Source organism: Eublepharis macularius, chromosome 1 (genome assembly GCF_028583425.1).
Source record: "Eublepharis macularius isolate TG4126 chromosome 1, MPM_Emac_v1.0, whole genome shotgun sequence".
Lineage (NCBI taxonomy): Eukaryota > Metazoa > Chordata > Lepidosauria > Squamata > Eublepharidae > Eublepharis > Eublepharis macularius.
Genome location: NC_072790.1, coordinates 233,628,045 through 233,646,604, shown reverse-complemented (window position 1 = coordinate 233,646,604; position 18,560 = coordinate 233,628,045). Strand labels below are relative to the sequence as shown.

At 47.7% G+C, this 18,560-nt stretch overlaps 1 protein-coding gene across 1 annotated transcript; it reads left to right on the top strand.

Moving 5' to 3' along the window:
- Nucleotides 1-796: 796 nt before the first annotated feature.
- ESRRA (estrogen related receptor alpha) lies at nt 797-16,939 on the top strand. The gene is made up of 7 exons (XM_054993169.1): nt 797-953; nt 4,253-4,598; nt 7,646-7,762; nt 11,340-11,465; nt 13,167-13,334; nt 13,679-13,948; nt 15,150-16,939. Exons 2-7 carry the CDS (start codon nt 4,265-4,267, stop codon nt 15,395-15,397), a joined length of 1,263 nt encoding a protein of 420 aa, XP_054849144.1. The 5' UTR covers nt 797-953; nt 4,253-4,264; the 3' UTR covers nt 15,398-16,939.
- Nucleotides 16,940-18,560: the final 1,621 nt, after the last annotated feature.

Genomic DNA, 18,560 nt, shown 5'->3' with positions numbered 1-18,560 from the left:
CTAGGCAATGGCAAACCACCTGTGTTAGTCTCTTTCCATGAAAAACCACCAGGAGTCACCATAAGCCAGCTATGACTTGAGGGCACTCTCCACCTCTCCATCCCAGGGTAGACTGTCATTATTCACTGAGGTTCTACCGCTGATCACAATTTCTGGAAATGGCCTGCAGAGAATAGGAAATAGGTGCTAAAGGAACCCAATATACAGAACTGTTTGAAATTAATCTATTTTTTAAAATACATTTTTAAAAAGGTCAATTGCTGCTTTGCAAGAAGATCACATCCCAAGGTGCAATCTTAACTCAGCACTCTGTTTCCATCGAGGGGGCAGCCTACTTGGAAAATTCCCCATCGCTGCAATGAGACTTTCCACTCTTTTGCCCCCAAGAGCTGGGATTCAGAGGGACACCGTCTCCATATGGAGGCTCCATTTTGCTCCTCTTTCCCTCCCCCCTCGCACAGTTCCTGGGTGACCTTGAGAGAGAAGGGAGGAAGGAGGGCAGGTCCCATCCACATTAGCTCCCGGGAAGCAAGGCGCATTGGAAAGGGGGCAGGAGATCTACCAGATTAAAGTCCCCCCGTTGCAACGCCAACAGCGTTCTTCCCCGTCCCCACCCGCCCAGAACTGCAAGCGCCCCTTCCCAGCAAAGCTCAGCCAAAGCTGGGCGAGCGAGCCAGAGCGCAGCGCCTTGGAGAGCCCAGGCGGGGCGGGGACAAGATGGGCCGTGGCCCCGCCCCCTTATCTGCATATTGCTCGCCAGGCCCCGCCCCCACCAGCTGGAGGAAACCGAGTAGGAAGTGGGTTGCGATGTCCTTTTGTGTCCTACAGCCGGAGCGAGGAGCCAGCGCGCAGCCCCAGTCTATGGCCCGGCCGGTGCCCGGCGCGCGGGGCCCCTGAGCCGCCTGCTCGCACGCAGCAGCCGCCGGAGCGAGGAGCCCTTGTCTGCCGCCAAGGTCAGTGCGATCGCCGGGCGGGGGGGCGCGGGGGATCGCAGCCCCCGCCCCCACCCCAAGCCGGCTCCATGTGACTGGCGCGGGGTGGGGGAGACACGGCGGTGGTGCAAGGAAAGAGTGACCGAGCTGGAGGAGAGAACAGGGGGTGGCGGAGGGGGATCCGAGGGAGGCACCCTGGGAGCCTGCCTGCCTTCCCCAAGCGTGCGCCCAGAAGACGGATCCGGGGGGCTTGGCGAAGACAGCCAGCCAGGCGTCCAAGTGCGCCAGAAGTGGCACAGCGAGAGGGTCGCAGACACGCTGCCAGACGTCGAGATGCGTGTGTACACACAAACCGTGGTGGACTCGCGTGGCCTCACTAGCAGACACGGGGAAAGGGGCTTGTGCGGATTCTGTTGGCGCTGCAGGGCAGGGTGGCACTTCAGGGTGCACAGATATGGGAGGGACACACACAAGCTGGATAGGGGTTGACACCACGGAGCTGTCCCAGGAAGGTCATATGGCACAACCAGGGGGACCCTGCTGCGTGTGCAGGTATACAGGGGTGCCGTGTGAATGCACACAGGCCCACTTACGTAGATGTGAAAGGAACCGACACAGAGACAAGGAAGGAAGGAATGCTTGGGTTGTATTTTCATAATTAGAGATGGACACACTTTTCCCACTCTTGGGGGCACTCCGACTGACATAGTTATAACCTCTGCTGCCAGGGGGATAGGCAAGTATTCCCCATGACTGTGGTGCGGCAAGCATGTGTTTTGGACATGCATAGCACAGTCCCTGCGCATGAGGGTGTTTGTAAGCAGAGAGACTCAGATTGACCCCTGTAGTTCTGACCACTAGGGGGTACATCACTACACAGGGAAGGGAGGCCTCTGCGGCGTGGCAGAAGTGCGCTCCAGGAGGGTCAAAGGTCATAGGCATGGCTTTGCAGAAGACAGAATCTCAGCCGGGGTTTTTTGCAGGAGACAGAATCTCAGCCAAGGAAGCATGTTCAAAACTTGCTGTTGGGGTGCCAGAATAAATAGTGTGCAGGGGTCAGAGCAGATAGAGTTGGGTGCAGGCAGCAACGGCCAGTCACGTTTTCTTTATTGTGTGTATGTTTCCGAGGTCTCTTGCCACACCTGCAACTCTGAGTGAGAACAGTTGAGAGTCGGAGCGGTACACACCCCCATTGGTCTGTGGATGGCTTATGCTAGTTTAGGAGTGTGGGGTAAGGTGGGGAAAAGATGGGCAATTATGACCAAAGCCCACCCCCCTCCTGCGTCCCTTCCAATCTCCAGTTGCATAATCGGGACTCCCTGTCCCGATTGGGTAAGGGACGAGGCTCCATGCTAAGGGGACAAAGGTCCAGGGCCTGGCTTGGCCTAGCAAAATGGAGAAGAGAGGCCCATGAGGAGAAATGAGGGGTGTCTCTCAGGGGCATAAGAGATGCATATGGTAACGTGTCTTTCATGCATGGAGTTGCGCTGCTGTGGGATGTGCTGGTGTGCATGTGTGGGAGTATTTCTCTGTGGCGCAGAACATGGGACAGAACTTGTTAAAGGAAAGTTACTACTACAGTCCCCTCACTGCGTGGAGCGCTTCATTTGGAACTGAAGCCTTCAAAATGGTTCCCAGTGGTAACCTTTACCTATTCCCCAAGCTCTAAAGAAGACAGCAGGGTACCATAACCAAAATTCTCATAATAAATTCCTGGTTGGAGACCCTGCTGTCCTTAATCTAGTGTCTAAAGACAGCAAAGAGGTAAAATCTGGAGTGTGGAGGGGAAAGGGGGGGGTAAGGTATACTGGCAAGAACCTCTCTGAGCCAGGCTGCGGGGAGAATGACGCGGTGCCGTCCTCAAGATAGATAGGGTGCCCAGTGGGCACTAGGAGGTCAAGCTGAGCTGCCTGTCTGCTCTAAATAATCCTTCGATGACCCTTATCTTCTTCCTCTAGTGTTGTTGTGGGGGGGGGAATTCATGGTGGTTTATGTGTGTGTGTGTGGGGGGGTTAATCCTTGTTGCATCGAAGTGGGGGAGAGCTATGGCAGGTTGCTGAGCCAAGAGGCTATTCCTGTCCTTGGGCTGTTTACATTTAACTCTTGAACTTCTCGAACGTTACTGCATCCAGAGAGGTGACGACACTCAAGGGTGGCGGGGGTGTGCCTTCTTTCATGCCACCTCCAGTCCTGCCAGGGTGCCTGTTTGTGTCTCCCTGGAGTGACCTTGAGGGCGTTCCGGATGCTGGTAGCCGGTAACTTGTGCCAGCAGCTGGAGATGGGCTGTGGGGGCAGAAGACAAGATTTGGAGGAAGGTGGGCTCAACGGACTGCTTAACAGAACCTCTCCTAAAGGCTTCTATAGTCCCAGACCCAGGAGGATGGCAGAAATCCAAGCATTTTGGAAGGCTTCTGGGGGACTATTGTCGTTTGCAGTGCACGAGTTAAGGTCTTTCTTGGCTTCCAGAGACTGGCATCTTGCTGGTGCTTATTTAATGGAGCAAACAATGGATTAGGGTTTATTCCTCTGCTTCCCACAGCGGGCATGAAGTTGGGGGGTGCAGCTCCCCTAATTCATCAGTGGAATTGAGACCTATTCCCGCAGCTCTTGTTTTAGTTAGAGAGACAGCTTCTTCTCTGCTCTCCAAATTTAGATGGATGTAGGTAGCTGGGTTGCAGGATTTCTACCCCTGCTGTACTTCTTCCTTCTGCTTAAACAGTGAGGTCCAGATCAACTGAGCTGCCCCTTTTCCAGGAGTTCCACGTTGATCTCAGATTGGCCAGCTGACTTAGTGGTGCAGGCATGCCTGGTTGATTGGGTAGGCACAGAGGTTGGCACAGTATGACTCTTTGCATTCTCTGATATTCTGTTCCCTATCATGTTCTGTTGATTCTTCCGAACGAGTAACTGGCAAGTTGTGTGTGTCTTTAATTTTATCAGTGTCTCTTAATTTTAATTTATCAGTGTCTTTTAATTTTAATTTACCAGCGTCTTTAATTTTATCAGTGCCTATAATTTTATGACATACCAGAATAGCTTTTTTTTAAAAAAAACATGTAAATATATAGATAATTGAGCAACTTTAACAGCACAATCCTAAGGAGAGTCACTCCAGTCTAAGCAAATTGATTTCAATGGGCTTAGACAGGAGTAAGTTTTCTTAAGATTGCAGGCTAATTCTAGGGAGAAATGTCTTTTAGTATTACGCTTAGATCCGTGGTCCTTCCACTGATTGCTTTCTCCTTCGCACAATCTTCTGTTACAGAAGTTTTGTATAATGTCTCTATTATCACAATACCTATATGGTTCCCCCCCCATAGCCTCTTCCAACCATGTCGTCCCGGGAACGCCGAGCTGAATTTTTCATCAAAACAGAGCCTGCCTCCCCAGACAGCTTAGCTCAACATAGTCCAAGTGGTTCTTCTGACACCAGTGCCAGCGGGCCTCCCCAGGAGCTTGAGAGTACCGGACCACTGCCTGTTGGGACAGGGGCATCCCGTCGCCGCCACGACGATGATGCAGATGACCCCCCCGGGCGGGGCAAATACATGCTGAGTTCTATGCCCAAGCGGCTCTGCTTGGTGTGTGGGGATGTCGCCTCGGGGTATCACTACGGTGTGGCATCGTGTGAAGCATGCAAGGCGTTCTTCAAGCGAACCATACAAGGTAAGCCCTTCCCCCCACCCTGAACGGCATGCGGTGCCAGTGACCTTCCAAAGTTGTTAAGAATGCAAGAAGAGTCCTGGTGGATCATACACCAAGGATTTGCCTCTGAGTCGCCTGCCAGGTCAGCATGAAGGTAACAGACGTCCCCTGCTGTCTGCCATGCCACCTTGAATGGAGAGATAGAGTGATTCTGAACAAGGAGGTTCTACATTATCATCACCGATAACTGTTAGGTGGATTTTAGTTTCGATGTACTTCCTAATCCTTTTCTAAAGACATGTCAGAAGTGTGAACCCGTTTTATTAAAAAATGACCAAGTTTTTTAATAGTGGATACTAACGATTTTTAATAGAGCATATCACATTCAAACATTTTTTGAATTAAAATGTTCTTCATCAGGCTATACTGATTGCAGTTTTTTTTTTAAATAAAACCCAGGAATCTAAGTAGTGAAGACAGAAGGTTTTATCTCTGTGCCACTTAAAATAACTCTATGATCCATAGAGTTGATTATCCCTTTATGAAAAGTGCTATTGCTCTCCATATCAAAGGAGTTGTCCCCCATCTCCTCCTTCCCCCCTTCCCCCCCTCTCCTCCTCTATATTTGGCCAGTTTCCTTCTGCCCTCCATGCATCTGATGAAGAGAACGTGATTCTCGAAAGCTTATGCTACAATAAAATTGGTTAGTCTTAAAGGTGCTACTGGACTCTTTGATTTTGCTCAAAATTTGTCTGCATTTGAGACTTTCTGCTAATGACACTCAATGATCTGCTCTTAAAAAGTGTTTATTGCCATTTCTAGTCCCTTTTTCAAGCTGTCCAAGCTATCAGTCACCACCGTGTCTTCTGGCAGTGAGTTCCACAAATAAATTACTTATTTTGTGAAAAACACCCAACTTTATTATCAGGGCTTAATTTGAGTCATATTTGAGCCCCTAATTCTAGGGCTCAGTGAGAAATGTATGCAGGGCTTTTTTTCTGGGAAAAGAGGTGGTGGAACTCAGTAGGTTGCCAGCAGAGGGGGCAACTCTAGGCGGGAGGTGGTGCCCCTGGTACCACATGTGGGTGCGTAAAGTGTGTGCATGCTCCCATGACTGCACAATGGTGTCACTTTGGGTTAAAGTTTAAATCGCCCTCGGCAAAAATGGTCACATGGCTGGTGGCCCCGCCCCCTGATCTCCAGACAGAAGGGGGTTTAGATTGCCCTCTGCGCCGCTCAGTGGCACGGAGGGCAATCTAAACTCCCCTCTGTCTGGAGATCAGGGGGCAGGGCCACCAGCCAAGTGACAATTTTCAAGAGGTGCCGGAACTCCGTTCCACTGCGTTCCAGCTGAAAAAAAGCCCTGAATGTATGAAAAAATAATTGAAAGAGGAGCATGTGCACAGTGCCATTGTGAAAACAAATAATAATATGTAGCAATAGGTAATTTCTCCGTGATCATCATTACCCCAAAGCTTCTGTCATGCTGTACCAAAGTGATACTCACACTGTAGCCCTCAGAGATGACTATCAACCAAAAGAGCCATGTTTGTTTCCATCCCTGCCCTGAGGCCTGCGCCTTAGAGAGGCTTACAGCTTACCCGTTCTTCCAGCAGTGGCCATTTCAATGTGGAAACAAACTGCCCACTACAAGCCTGGGCCATGGCCACTTTCCTGATACATGGGGCAGGTGTCACATTGGGGAACAGTACTCAGCAGAGCCAGAAGTGATACATCAAAGAGCCACATGTAGCTTCCGAGCCACTGAGTATCACTACTTTACAGTGACTTGTAAGCAAGGCAGGGTATGCCTGAGTTTGCTCAGTTCTGAGCGGCTGTTGTTGATCTGTTTGAGTCCCTGATGTAGCATTGTGGTTAAGTGGAGGGGCTGCAAGTCAGCATTCCGCTAGTTTGACTTCCACTACTGCCATGAGCTCTGCAGGTGGCCTTGGGTCAGCCACTCCTCTCAGCCCCAGCTCCCCAGCTGTATTGTGGGGATAATAATAATTTGTTCCCCTGTCTGAGTAGGTGCTAATATGTCCAGAAGGGTGGTATATAAGCACACTGTTGTTGTTATTGCTCAGCCATGAAGTTCACTGGGTGACCTTGGGCAAATCACTGTGTCCTAGAAAAACGTACCGTGCAAGGTTGTCGCAAAAATAAAATAGGATAACCTTGTGCAGGCTGATCTAAACACCGTGGAGTGATAAGTAAATAAAAAGTACAGCTGAATCAAAGCAGGCCTGGATAGGAGACCACCTAAGAACTACCCCCTCCTCCAGTACACACCTTGAGTTCCAGAAATGAAGAATAGTCATGAAACATAAATCAATAAACAGCAGCTTTATCTAGTTCTAGATAAGTCTCCTGCATATCCACACACAATTTTTCTATAGATACGTTTCAGCTGCCTTATCCTCTGAGATACGAACAATTGACCCTGCCTTATGCTGGCTGTATCCAGGGATCATGGCAAACCTTTGTGTGTTGACGATGGGCATGAATGCGGCTTGTTTGTCATTCTTGCTTGGTTCCTTCTGCCTCCCCTCTCACACAATTTAAAGCTTTCTGGTTTGGAAATCCTTGACATCTGAATGCAGGCATTTAGACGTCATGGCAAATCGGAGTTCAGTTCAAGGTTTCCCAAGTCAAGCAGTTTTCAGCTGCACTCCACATGCGAAGAAGCATGCAGGCATAATAAACAAGCTGTGTTCTTGCCCATGACAAACAGAGGTCTGAATGTAACCACTGAGTTAGCCAGGGACCCAGGGACTAATCTGACCGATTTCAGGGACGAATGGACTTTCCGGGGGTCTCTAGCAGAGAAAGTGTTCCAGCACCTGTGACTTGATTGTTAGACTGCTTCTTAGGATGGGTATGGATATTTCCTGGATTGTTCTGTCCTCACAAGAAAATCCATTTGCAAATGCCTGCAATGGTGCCATATCCAATGATATGTCGATGCAGCCGTAAACTGGACATACCTGGGCTTGAACCTGGGACTTTCTGCATGCAGTGCAGGTGTTCTGCCACTAAGCCACGGCTCCCTCTCTCTTACTCTCTCCCAGGCAGCATTGAGTATAGCTGTCCAGCCACCAATGAGTGTGAGATTACAAAGCGGCGTCGGAAGGCTTGTCAGGCGTGCCGTTTCACCAAGTGCCTGCGTGTAGGCATGCTCAAAGAAGGTATGGCTTTGGGGATGTGGCCTAAAACTCTGGAGGGTCAATAAACCAGGAGGAATTTAGGAGAGGTGCACCAAAAATAAAGAGGGTAGCAAGGCAGGATTGAGAATATGCAGGAGGACATTAAAGAGGGATGGGGTAGGCAACCTTGTGGGAGAAATGAGAGGAGCCACTGGATGACATGCAGAGTTGAATTGCTTATTCGCCTAATTAGATATTATGACTGCAAGTTTTAATTGTTTTAGTTTTAACTGCTAAAAAAAATCTGCTGGGAAGGGAGCATGTTATACCTCTATCTCATCAGATCTTGGAAGCTAAGCAGGGTCAGCCCTCGTCAATATTTGGATAGAAGTTCACCAAGGAAAACTAGGGTTGCTCTGCAGAGGCAGGCAATGGCAAACCACCTCTGCTCCTCACTTTCCTTGGAAACCCCTTGATGAGGTTGCCATAATTCATTGCAATTTGATGAGTGCCACACGTATGTATAAAAAAAATCAGCTAAAGTTTGGGTTGAGTGGCTTTCAAATGGTATTTAGGGGATCTCTGGGGTTTCTCAAAAACTTACTGGGTTCTTCATAAGAAGATGACAGACAAACTTCCTTGGAAGACAGTTGTCTGCTACCAGTATTGTTATGTTCTATATTCTTAGTACCTGCAAGATGAAGCTTAGAACCTCTGGATTTGAAACAATCATTTGTCTTAGAATGTGTCCCATAATCATTTGCTAAGCCCAGGGGTGCCCTAGCCGTCATTCTGGGTTCCTTAGCAGGAAAATCAATGTGAAGAAGGTTCTCTCAAGAGCAAAAGCTGGAAAATCACCACTATGGCTGAATAATGAATGAGGACCTATTTAAAATACAAACAAACCAGTGAGCGTAAATTGGTATCTGTGTGGCTAAACATTAAGGGGGTGAAGTTCTTTGAATTATCTAAAATTTGCACTTCCATCAAGCATTTGTGATGTGCCATTTTTTAAAATGTAATTGTTTAAAAGGGAGATCAACTTGAGAATTTTTAGGCAGCCATAAGTAAAAGATGTGTATCCTTAATCTTTCCAAAAATTCAATGTTGCTAACAGCCACTAAAAAAAAAAAAACCTCACTGAGCTAGAGATCCATTTAAGAGTGATATAGCATTTCCTGGACGGTACGGCATCAAGCAGCAAGGGGGGGGGAGCCTGGACCTTACTCTGTTGGATACAGTATGTTGGTTTTTCAGTGTTCTTCCGTTATTCTGTCTGAACACTGAATTCATCATAAAATCAAGATGATTTTTGCCATTCAACTGACACTTTTAGCATGGAGCACATAAGTAGGGCAATCAGCCAAATTTCATTGGGAGTGGTGGGGGGTGGGGGTGGAATCCAGTTTAAAATGGCTGGATACACCCAAAATATACCTTCAGTTTCTCTCTTTTTTAACATTCTCTCAAAAATTCACCAGCGTCCCAGGAATCTTGCCCCCTCACTGGTTTGGTTAAAAAATAATAATCTGTTGCATATTCATAAAGTGAAGAGATTTCAGAGTTCCTGTTTCAATGGAGTTCAGAAGTTCAATGGATGTAGGGTGAGTTATGAGTGCCTTCACAGTCACTGAAGAGGCAAGGCAGTTCCAATTTCACACAAGCTCTGAAAAAGAAAAGGCTTGATCCGAGGTACAATGGGTAGAGCATGCTTGTGGAACGGGAGTCCGGGACTCTGCCCCTTTCTGCTTCAGCCTGTTGAAACCCTTCTGGACCTTATGCTCAAAGGACTGTCCTGGACACTGTGGGGGTGTTAGGTCTGTAGAAGGAGGAATAGTTAGCAGTTTCCTCCTCCTTTGTGAATGCCCGCCTCGCTTCAACCAGGGCCCGCCTCGCTTCAACCAGGGCCAGGGCCTTTTCAGTCCTGGCCCCAGCCTGGTGGAACGCTCTGTCAATGGAAACCCGGGCCCAGCGGGACATATTATCGTTCCGCCGGGCCTGTAAGACAGAGCTGTTCCGCCAGGCGTTTGGTGATTGAAGGGGGCGGTGCCATGTCGGCCTCCCACCTTTGGGGTGGGGAAGGTTCTCCCCACCACTGCACCTTGTTAATTTGTTTTATTATTTGTATATTGATTTTAGTTTTTGTTTTTATCAATTTTAACTGTTCACCGCCCAGAGCCCCTGGGGATGGGCGGTATATAAATAGAATAAATAAATAAAATAAATAATGTATCTGCCATTCTGTAGGCGTAAGTACTGATACCTTATGCTGAAGAAAGAAGTCCTTTGGAGCCAGCCCAAGGAAATTGAAGCTAAGACTGCTATCTGAACTTCTGATCCACTTGAGCAATCCAGATGCTGTATGGGCTGACTTACTTTACTCACTTGCAACTTAGGTTTCCAGCTACATTTCCCCCTCACCATTTCAGCCCCCAGTTCTGTTCCTTAGCAGGCTGAGGAAGGTTCGATGCTGAACCGGGCTAAAGTGTTATAGAAACATTCAGTAAAAAAATGGCTACATGTCAAAATTAGTAATGTGAAATGCCCCATTGGAAGGAAGAAATGAAACAGCAATGAAAATTTGGAGGGGAGGGGTGAAAGAGCAAGGGAGCCCAAGTTATAAGCAGGCACAAAATGTCAGGCTGTGGAAAGTTAGTTCTGCTGGTGTGGGGCAGAAGTTAAGATGGCTGCCTTAACTTACAACGCCCTTGGATTTTTGAAGTGTGAGTGAAATTCAAATACTTCAACTCTTCTTTTAAAGTATTTTTTTACAAAAATTATCATTACTTTGGGTTTCCCCCCCTGTCTACACACTACCTGCGTTCTGAAGTGGTACGATTCAGAAAAAGCTCTAGCACTTAATTCTGCTGAATTTATAAATTGTTCCTAAAGCAATTCAGTTCTAAGCAGTTTATTGTCAGACCACTACAATGATTTGCCAAGTTTTAGAAGCTCTTGAGAGGCCTTCAGAGTGGGGCTCTGACAGACCTCACTTGAGTAATGTGTTCTGCAACAATGGAGCCAAAGCAGAGGAGGCCCTGCTCCGTCTCCTGTCTGACTTAAGAGAAGAAGGGGGAAAGAATGGGTAGAGAAGCTCATCTAGAGAAAGGCATGCATCAAAAGGAATGCATAGGTCAAAGCTAACACCTTATATTAAGATTGGGGGATAATCTATTTGGTTGTCTTGGGAGAGGTAGAATTCATACTAGAGAGGCTTTGAGCAGGTGAAGACTGCCTTTTCTCTTGCCACCAAGAGTCCCTCTACACAAGACATCTTACACGGGGATGCTCAAGTGAGAGATCTTACACTTGTTCTCTTATGGATACACATGCACTGCTAGGGAGACAGAGTACGCTTGAATATAAGACCACACAGAAAGTAAGACACTTGAGTGTCCCCGTGTAAGATGTCTTGTGTAGAGAGACTCCAAGTTAGCACAGCTAAGGCTGTCTCTAGAATTTGGAAGCCAGGGATTCTGGTTAATTAAACATTCAGTTTCTGATCTGAAAGGAGAATCATCCCTTATCTTTGTCAAAATTTTAATATTTAGTGGTTCAGAACATTTCCCCTTCATCGTTTCTCTCTTCTCTCCCACTCCTCTCCTGGTTAATTCTTCAGGGGTACGTCTAGACCGGGTGCGAGGAGGGCGGCAGAAGTACAAGCGTCGACCTGAGGTAGAAGGTGCCACCTACCCCAGCGCCTTTGTCACCCCGCAGATTGCCGCGGCAACCACCAAGAAACCAGGTGAGTGGGAAAAGAGAAAGGCCACCCTCTTCACCACACACCTGAGGGATCTTGGACACAGCCACAACAAAATGATTCTTGGCCAACGCCCTGTTCCCTCAAGAAGCAAGTGGGCTGAAATTCGTCTTTGTGCCTTTGAAACCCTGGAACTGGTGCTGCCACTGCAAAGAAGAAGGAGAAAAGACCCATAGTTGAGAGTGCCACACAGCTTGTCTCCTGGAGATGCTGTTTACTTGCCACAGGCCACTAAGGCTGAATTAAAAGGAGATTCAACAGATTCATGGAGGATAGGCCTCTCCGTGGCTACTAGCCATGGTGATTAAAAGGAACTTCCAGAGGCAGAAAACCTCTGAATACCAGGGCCAGGAGGCAAAATCAGGGGTAGGCCTCAGTCTCTATGCGCTGTTTGTTGGCCCTCCGGAGTAACTGGTGTGCAACAGGATGCTAGACTAGACTGGTCTGATTCAGAAGGGCTTTTCTTATATTCTTAAGGCGGTCGTTTCTTGCCAGCCTGACAAAGTTGCTGGTGGGGTTGGCCCAGGCACTGGTTCCATAAGTGAGCAATTCCCATTGCCATGGCAACATGACTGGCACAACCAGAAGAAGGCCGGCAGCCAGGAAGGAAGGAAAGCGAGAGAGTGGGTGGAGGGCTGAAAGATTGAATATGTTCACGTTTCGGGGGGTGGGGAATACACAGGTTTTACTGCCGTCTTGGGCCATTCAGAATGCAAATAAAGAATGGTACCTGAGGTTCCCCCACATAAAATAAACAGCATCAAAAATAGCACGTTAAGGAGAAGAGTATTCCTTAAGCAGGACGAAGTTTTGAACCTAGGGTGCATTCAGTCATGAGGTTACCCCCAGGTGGATTGGCCCAATGTAAAGATTGAATTTTCAGCGTTAGGTACAATGTCTGAATCAGCCACCAGATCACACCACACTACTGAGACAGATGCACCAATATCAGCTAGCCACAAGACCCATTTGTTAGCTGTATGTTTTTTCTGTAGGCTTCCCAGGCTCGTATGGGTTCCAACATGGTAAAGAGGCACTCATGATTTACCACTGCTGTTCGTTCCTCTTTAACCTTTTGATTGGCTGGTGCTTTTTGAGAGGGTTTGAAGATCTCTACTTGTGCCCTTGAGACAAAGGAGAAAAGGATTTGGCCCCTTTGTGCCTTTTATTAGCCCTGTTACCAGTCTAGTTGCCAGCTGTGGCACCGCCACAAGCAGTGTATTCATGGGTATTATAAAAAAGCACTGAATGCTACTAATGAGAGTTCTCGTTCTCTTCAAGTACTGAGAGATGGGGGGGGGATAGGGGGGTGTAACCTCCTGACACCTACATGCCCTACTTTTCAGGACAAATAAAACAAAGTGCGTCAGGTGAAGCGTAATTAACTTGTGGACGTCACTGCTACAGGACATGGTGATGGCTGTTAAAAGGGAATTAGACAGACTCAGGGAGAAAACAGTGTATTGTAGCCATAACTGCTAACTGAAACCTCCATGTTCAAGGGCAGTGCACCTGTAAATAGCAGTGGTTGGAAAATGACAATAGAGGGAGCCATTGGCCTGCATTTCCTGCTTGATAGGCCACAGAGGGGAAACTGGCTGGCTGCTGCAGGGAAAAAAAGAAGCGTGACTGATTCAGCATTGGTCTGATCTAGCAGGCCTCTTTATATGTTCTCTGTCCCTCTAGCCCCAATGAACACGATGGTGTCACACTTGCTGGTGGCGGAACCCGAAAAGCTGTATGCCATGCCTGATCCTGCACTTCCTGACGGTCCCGCCAAGGCTGCAAGCACTTTGTGTGATCTGGCTGACCGGGAGATTGTGGTCATCATTGGCTGGGCCAAAAACATACCAGGTGAGGGTGAGATGAATCTGTAGCAGAGGTGGCTCTTGAACTTGTTCCTGCTTACCATCCACTCTGAATCATACTGTTTACTAATGCTCTTTTAACCATATTCCACCACCCCCTTTTCACAGTGAAACAGGTATAACATGGCTGTACTATTTTTCTTTCTGTGCTGTTTTATTAATTCCGCTTGTTAATCATTTGTAGCCTAAGAAGAAAAGAACCAATTATTTTGAAGCATGCTTGGTCATCTAGAGATAATTCTCACTCACCATAGGTGACCAAGCAAGCGGCTGCTTATATCTGTAATTAATCCCTCCTCTTGCTTTCCTGGTCTGTTCTCCCCGAGGCAGGATTTCCAGCACTCTCCTTAGCAGACCAGATGTCCGTACTGCAGAGCGTATGGCTGGAGGTCTTGCTGCTTGGGGTGGCCTGGCGCTCACTGCCCTGCGAAGATGAGATTGTCTTTGCTGAGGACTTTGCATTAGATGAGGAAGCTGCTCGGGCAGCGGGCCTGCTGGAGCTCAGCGGCGTGGTCTTACAGCTGGTGCGCAAATACCGTGCCCTGCGCCTGGAGCGTGAAGAGTACGTGCTTCTCAAGGCGTTGGCACTTGCTAACTCGGGTAAGCCTCAGCGTGGTTTGGAGATGCTGGTGGGAGCATGGTTTGCGAAGGGTTACAACAGGAGCAAAGATGGCTTCTGCATGTACATTTTTGCATCTCCGTTTAGAAATGGTTTGGCAGAAACAAATGGAAGCGCTAATTACTGATTGTATTTATTTCTTGGAAAAAACAAAGTTTATCCTGGCATTTTTTCAGCGGGGGAAACCAAGACTGCTAGCAAAATCTGTAATATCAAAAAGGTACATACAAAACAATATCCGTAACCTCACAATTAGGACAGTAACATTAATATATAAATACCCATTTAAAATTTTATTTCCCCACTCTGGTTTTTCACTAAATTACTTACTGATCCCTGAGCTTTGGGATATTCTCAGTTTTCTAGATGTCTCTCAGGGCTCCAAGAGCCAGTCCTCTCTGAGATATTTCATTAGCTTTTTAAAAAAAATCAAGTTGCTAGTCCTTCCTGAGACAGATGGCAAATTGTGCATACTGGTTTCTACCCAATTACTCTATAGGGTGTGAGCCAGTTCTCAGCTTCCAGTATACCAGGGAATTGGTGCAACATTTCTGGAATGTAAGACGAGCTCTGAGATCCTGTTTTAGTTTCTTCCGTTGGGTGTACTGACCAGTGAAGGAGAAGGGGGCAGGATTTCTGTATTACCTTCTAACTTTAGGATGTTTTGGCGTATTATTTTCCTGCCCTGAGAACAAATTGGTGGCACCTTTTTTATCTAGCTTAAAAACAAATAGGTGACTTTTTTCTTACTGTTATACTTGGGGGTTAATAGAAGCGATTAAATGGGGAGAGGGGACTTTAGACACACTAGATCACCGGCTGTCGCTTTCTTCTTCACTGCACTGATTTACAATCTCCCGAACCACACACTCTTTAGGCCCACCACCTGCTACAAAGCTTCTGGCCGTGGGCCTGCCTTCAGCCATTGTCCATGTCTTGGTTCATATGTGCACATCATCCAATGCTATGTGGCTCGGTGGGGCACCCCGTTTTCTGCTTGCAGCACATTCAGCTCTGGATCATGAGCATCACCCTGTAAACTAGTTGATTTGCAGATGCCCTTGCCTGGGGCTGGCTTGCAATTCTACTCTTATCTGCCAAATGATGGTTGTCCAAAGTAGCTAACTCCAGTGACGGGCCTGTCTCTCTCCACCCAAATTACTCCCCTCCCCTTACTTCCAGATTCTGTGCATATTGAAGACATGGCTGCTGTGCAACGGCTCCGGGATGTGCTACATGAGGCACTGCTGGAATATGAAGCATCACGGCGTCCCGAGGAACCCCGCCGCGCCGGACGCCTCCTCCTAACCCTGCCCCTGCTCCGGCAGACGGCCACTCGCGTCCTCCACCATTTCTACAGCCTCAAGTTGGAGGGCAAAGTTCCCATGCATAAGCTTTTCCTGGAGATGCTGGAGGCCATGATGGACTGAAGGACAGGCCGCAGGGTGCAGGATTGGGGGTGGGGAGAACAAAGGTCCTTGGGAGTGCAGCGAGGCAGGCAAGGGATCAGGGACAGGAGGAGAGGGAAATGGACTTCAGGCCTGGATCGGGTTCCCCATCCCGCCGAATCCTGGCCGCCACTCATCTGCATATGTTAATACATTTCAAAATGTATGCAAATGTTAATAACCGCCCACTGCTTTGCACTGAGGCTAACGGAAACGGACCCAGCTGCAAGCTGAGAGGAAGAACTGTTTTAAAACTGGGCCGGCAGCAAACCCTTCCCACACATAGCTGCGGGACTGAGAGTGGGGGAGGGACGTGAAGAAAGTTTGGACAGTCACACTGGAAGCCATATTTTAATTTATTGATGCAGGGGAGGGTGGCGGGTGGGAATTAGCTACTGTAGAACTAGCCTGGAAGCCATATTGGATTTGAGTGGCATGAAGATGTGGGGTGGGAGAGGGAATGTCACTTATTGTGTGGGGGGATGACCTCCTCCTTTTCCCCCAGGAGTCTGGAAAGGGAGATAGCCCCCCGCCCCCAGTGCTATTCATATTGACCGACAGCCCCTCCTTAACTCCTGTTCTGTTTTCCCCTGGGCTGGGCCCAACCACATGCACCTTAAGGGGCAGGGAGGGGGTTAAATAAAAGAGGTTAATAGCTCCAGAAATGATGAGGGGAGACAAAAAGGACCAGAGTAGGGCATGGGCGGGGCGGTGACACCTTTGCCTTTTCTTTTTGGTCTCTATCAGGCGTCTCTGGAAGAGATGGAGAAATGCCCTCCCCTCATTCTTGACAGTCCCCCAAACCCCTACCACCATCCTACTGCCGAGAATGTTGCATTGTCACTTTTAAGCAATAAATTAATCAAATACTTGTGGGGGGGCGTCTCTCTCATGCAGAGGAAGAAGGCAGTATCCTGTCTCATGGTTTGTGGGGAGCCTGCCTTAAGATTTAAAGATTGGGGGGGGGGGGTTGCTGTGTCAGCAAAGGCTTTTGTGCTCCATCCAGCAGTTCCCTTGTAGCAATAGTTGAAAAGGCAATTATGCTTTTTTTTCAGGGCCAATTTCTTCTTCCTCCTCCCCCCACTGCCATAACAGGCTAAGCAGCTATTCTTTCTCCCCCACCCCACCCCACCCAGGCCAATCAAGCCAACTCCACCTTCTGCCCAAAGCAATAAACCCCACCCTTCTGACCCACTAAACTTAAGAAGGGAGGCTGCATGGCCTAAAGCTGAGAGCCGTGTACATAGCAATATATTTTACTGTATATTTGTTGCAGGAAACTAAATCTACCCCATTTCCGGCTCACTTCCCCTTCCCAAGGGTGGGGCTGCAGCCTCCCTGGCCCTGCCCAGGGTGGGTGGGGGGAGTTAGGAGAAGTTGGAGGAATTTTTTTTAAATTAAATTATGTGTGTGTACATATTATAAATACCTCTGATTCGTGTGTAGGCACCTGCACATACACATACATAGAGAGCTCTTATTACCGAACAAATTAAAGAGGCTACCACAGCCTAACAAAGAGTCTCTTTGCTGTCTGTTGTCTTTTTGCGTTCAGGGAACAGGGCTTGAGAAAATGGGGCTTAATAGCAGTGTAGGACCTGGGAGAGGCAGAGGAAAATCCCATGCTACCAAGAAGTGAGTTACACCCTTCCAAATCTGTTGCTTAGGGTTGCTCTTAAGCCAGTCTTAACACACACTCAATTACCTAGTAGGGTTAAAGTAGGGACTAGAAAAGTATACCACCCAAAGCTTCTTGTTGGCAAGGACAGAATGCAAATTTACTAAATAGATAGAATTCACAGGTTAGAGGGAGAAGAGTTTCTGCCCCTTGAGTGGTTTCCCAACTTCAATATTTCTTCCCCTAGAAACAACTCTCACTCCAATGTGCAATGGGTACTACAACTGGCATAATACGAACTTCACAGCTGTTATACTGCCATGTCACTCGGAAAATCTGAACCTTGGCACACATGTCATTCAGGTACCCCAATGCCTAAGGAAATATGAATAGGGCGCTTATACTATTGTTCACATTACATTAAATACATGTGCATGTGTACAACTGTTTGTAAGGAAGAGCCAGCATATGATCCCTTTACAACTGAAATGGAGGACCGGTACTTGAATAAATGTAGGGTTCATACCGCTCATTCAGTTGTACATGTGCTGAATGCAACTTAAGAATGTATTCGATACATGCATAAAGAATAATCAAGTGTACACAGAGTGTACACTGTAACCTGTTAACAGGGCATGTATGTCTCTGCTACACAATAAAGGCCACTGATGCATACTTCCAAATGGTTCACAGAATGTCCCCGCTAACCAGAAAGTTGGAAGTTTGGGGCACAAGCCGACTCAAACCCCCTACTGGCTTCTGTTCGATGCTGGAAAGTTCTAAAAACGCTTTCACACTTAAAACTCAGGGTAGGAGGAATAACTCCTAGCAAAGGCTATCACAGGCAGGATGCAGTGCTGGCGTGGGAGTTGTCTTAACTTCACCTACTTAAACCGGCAGCATGAGGTAGCACAATAAAGTGTACCATGAAAGGTAGTAGGTATAGGATACCTTTCTAAATGCTCTCCTATATTTTTTAAAAAAACAACAATCGGGCAACTAAACGACGAGCTGTTCTGACCAGGCTGGAACGCTTCTTCCTAATGTGATTTCTGCTTGCTAAGATGAGTGTTTTTTAACATCAAGAATCATTTTTAAAATGGCAGCCCCCACACTAGTCAGAAATGATGCAGCCCGTTCTAGCACCTCAGGCCTCCAATACCACATTCTAGAGCACCCTCGGTTGGGGGTGACGGGCTTGATAAAACCATGAGGGCAAGGTTGAAAGGTGGGAGCTGAATTGGGCAAGGAGGGTAATAATATTATATACTGCCCTTCAGGACAACCTAATGTGTTTTTATTATCCTCAGGACAATCACCCTGTGAGGTGGGTGGGGCTGAGAGAGCTCCGAGAAGCAGTGACTGACCCAAGGTCACTGAGCTGGCTTCAAGCGGAGGAGTGGGGAATCAAACCTGGTTCTCCAGATTAGAGTCCTGCCACTCTTAACCACTACACCAAACTGGATGAAATGCATGTGGGAAGCTCAGTACTTCGTGCAGTTAGAAGCTATTATCCTTTGCTTCGTA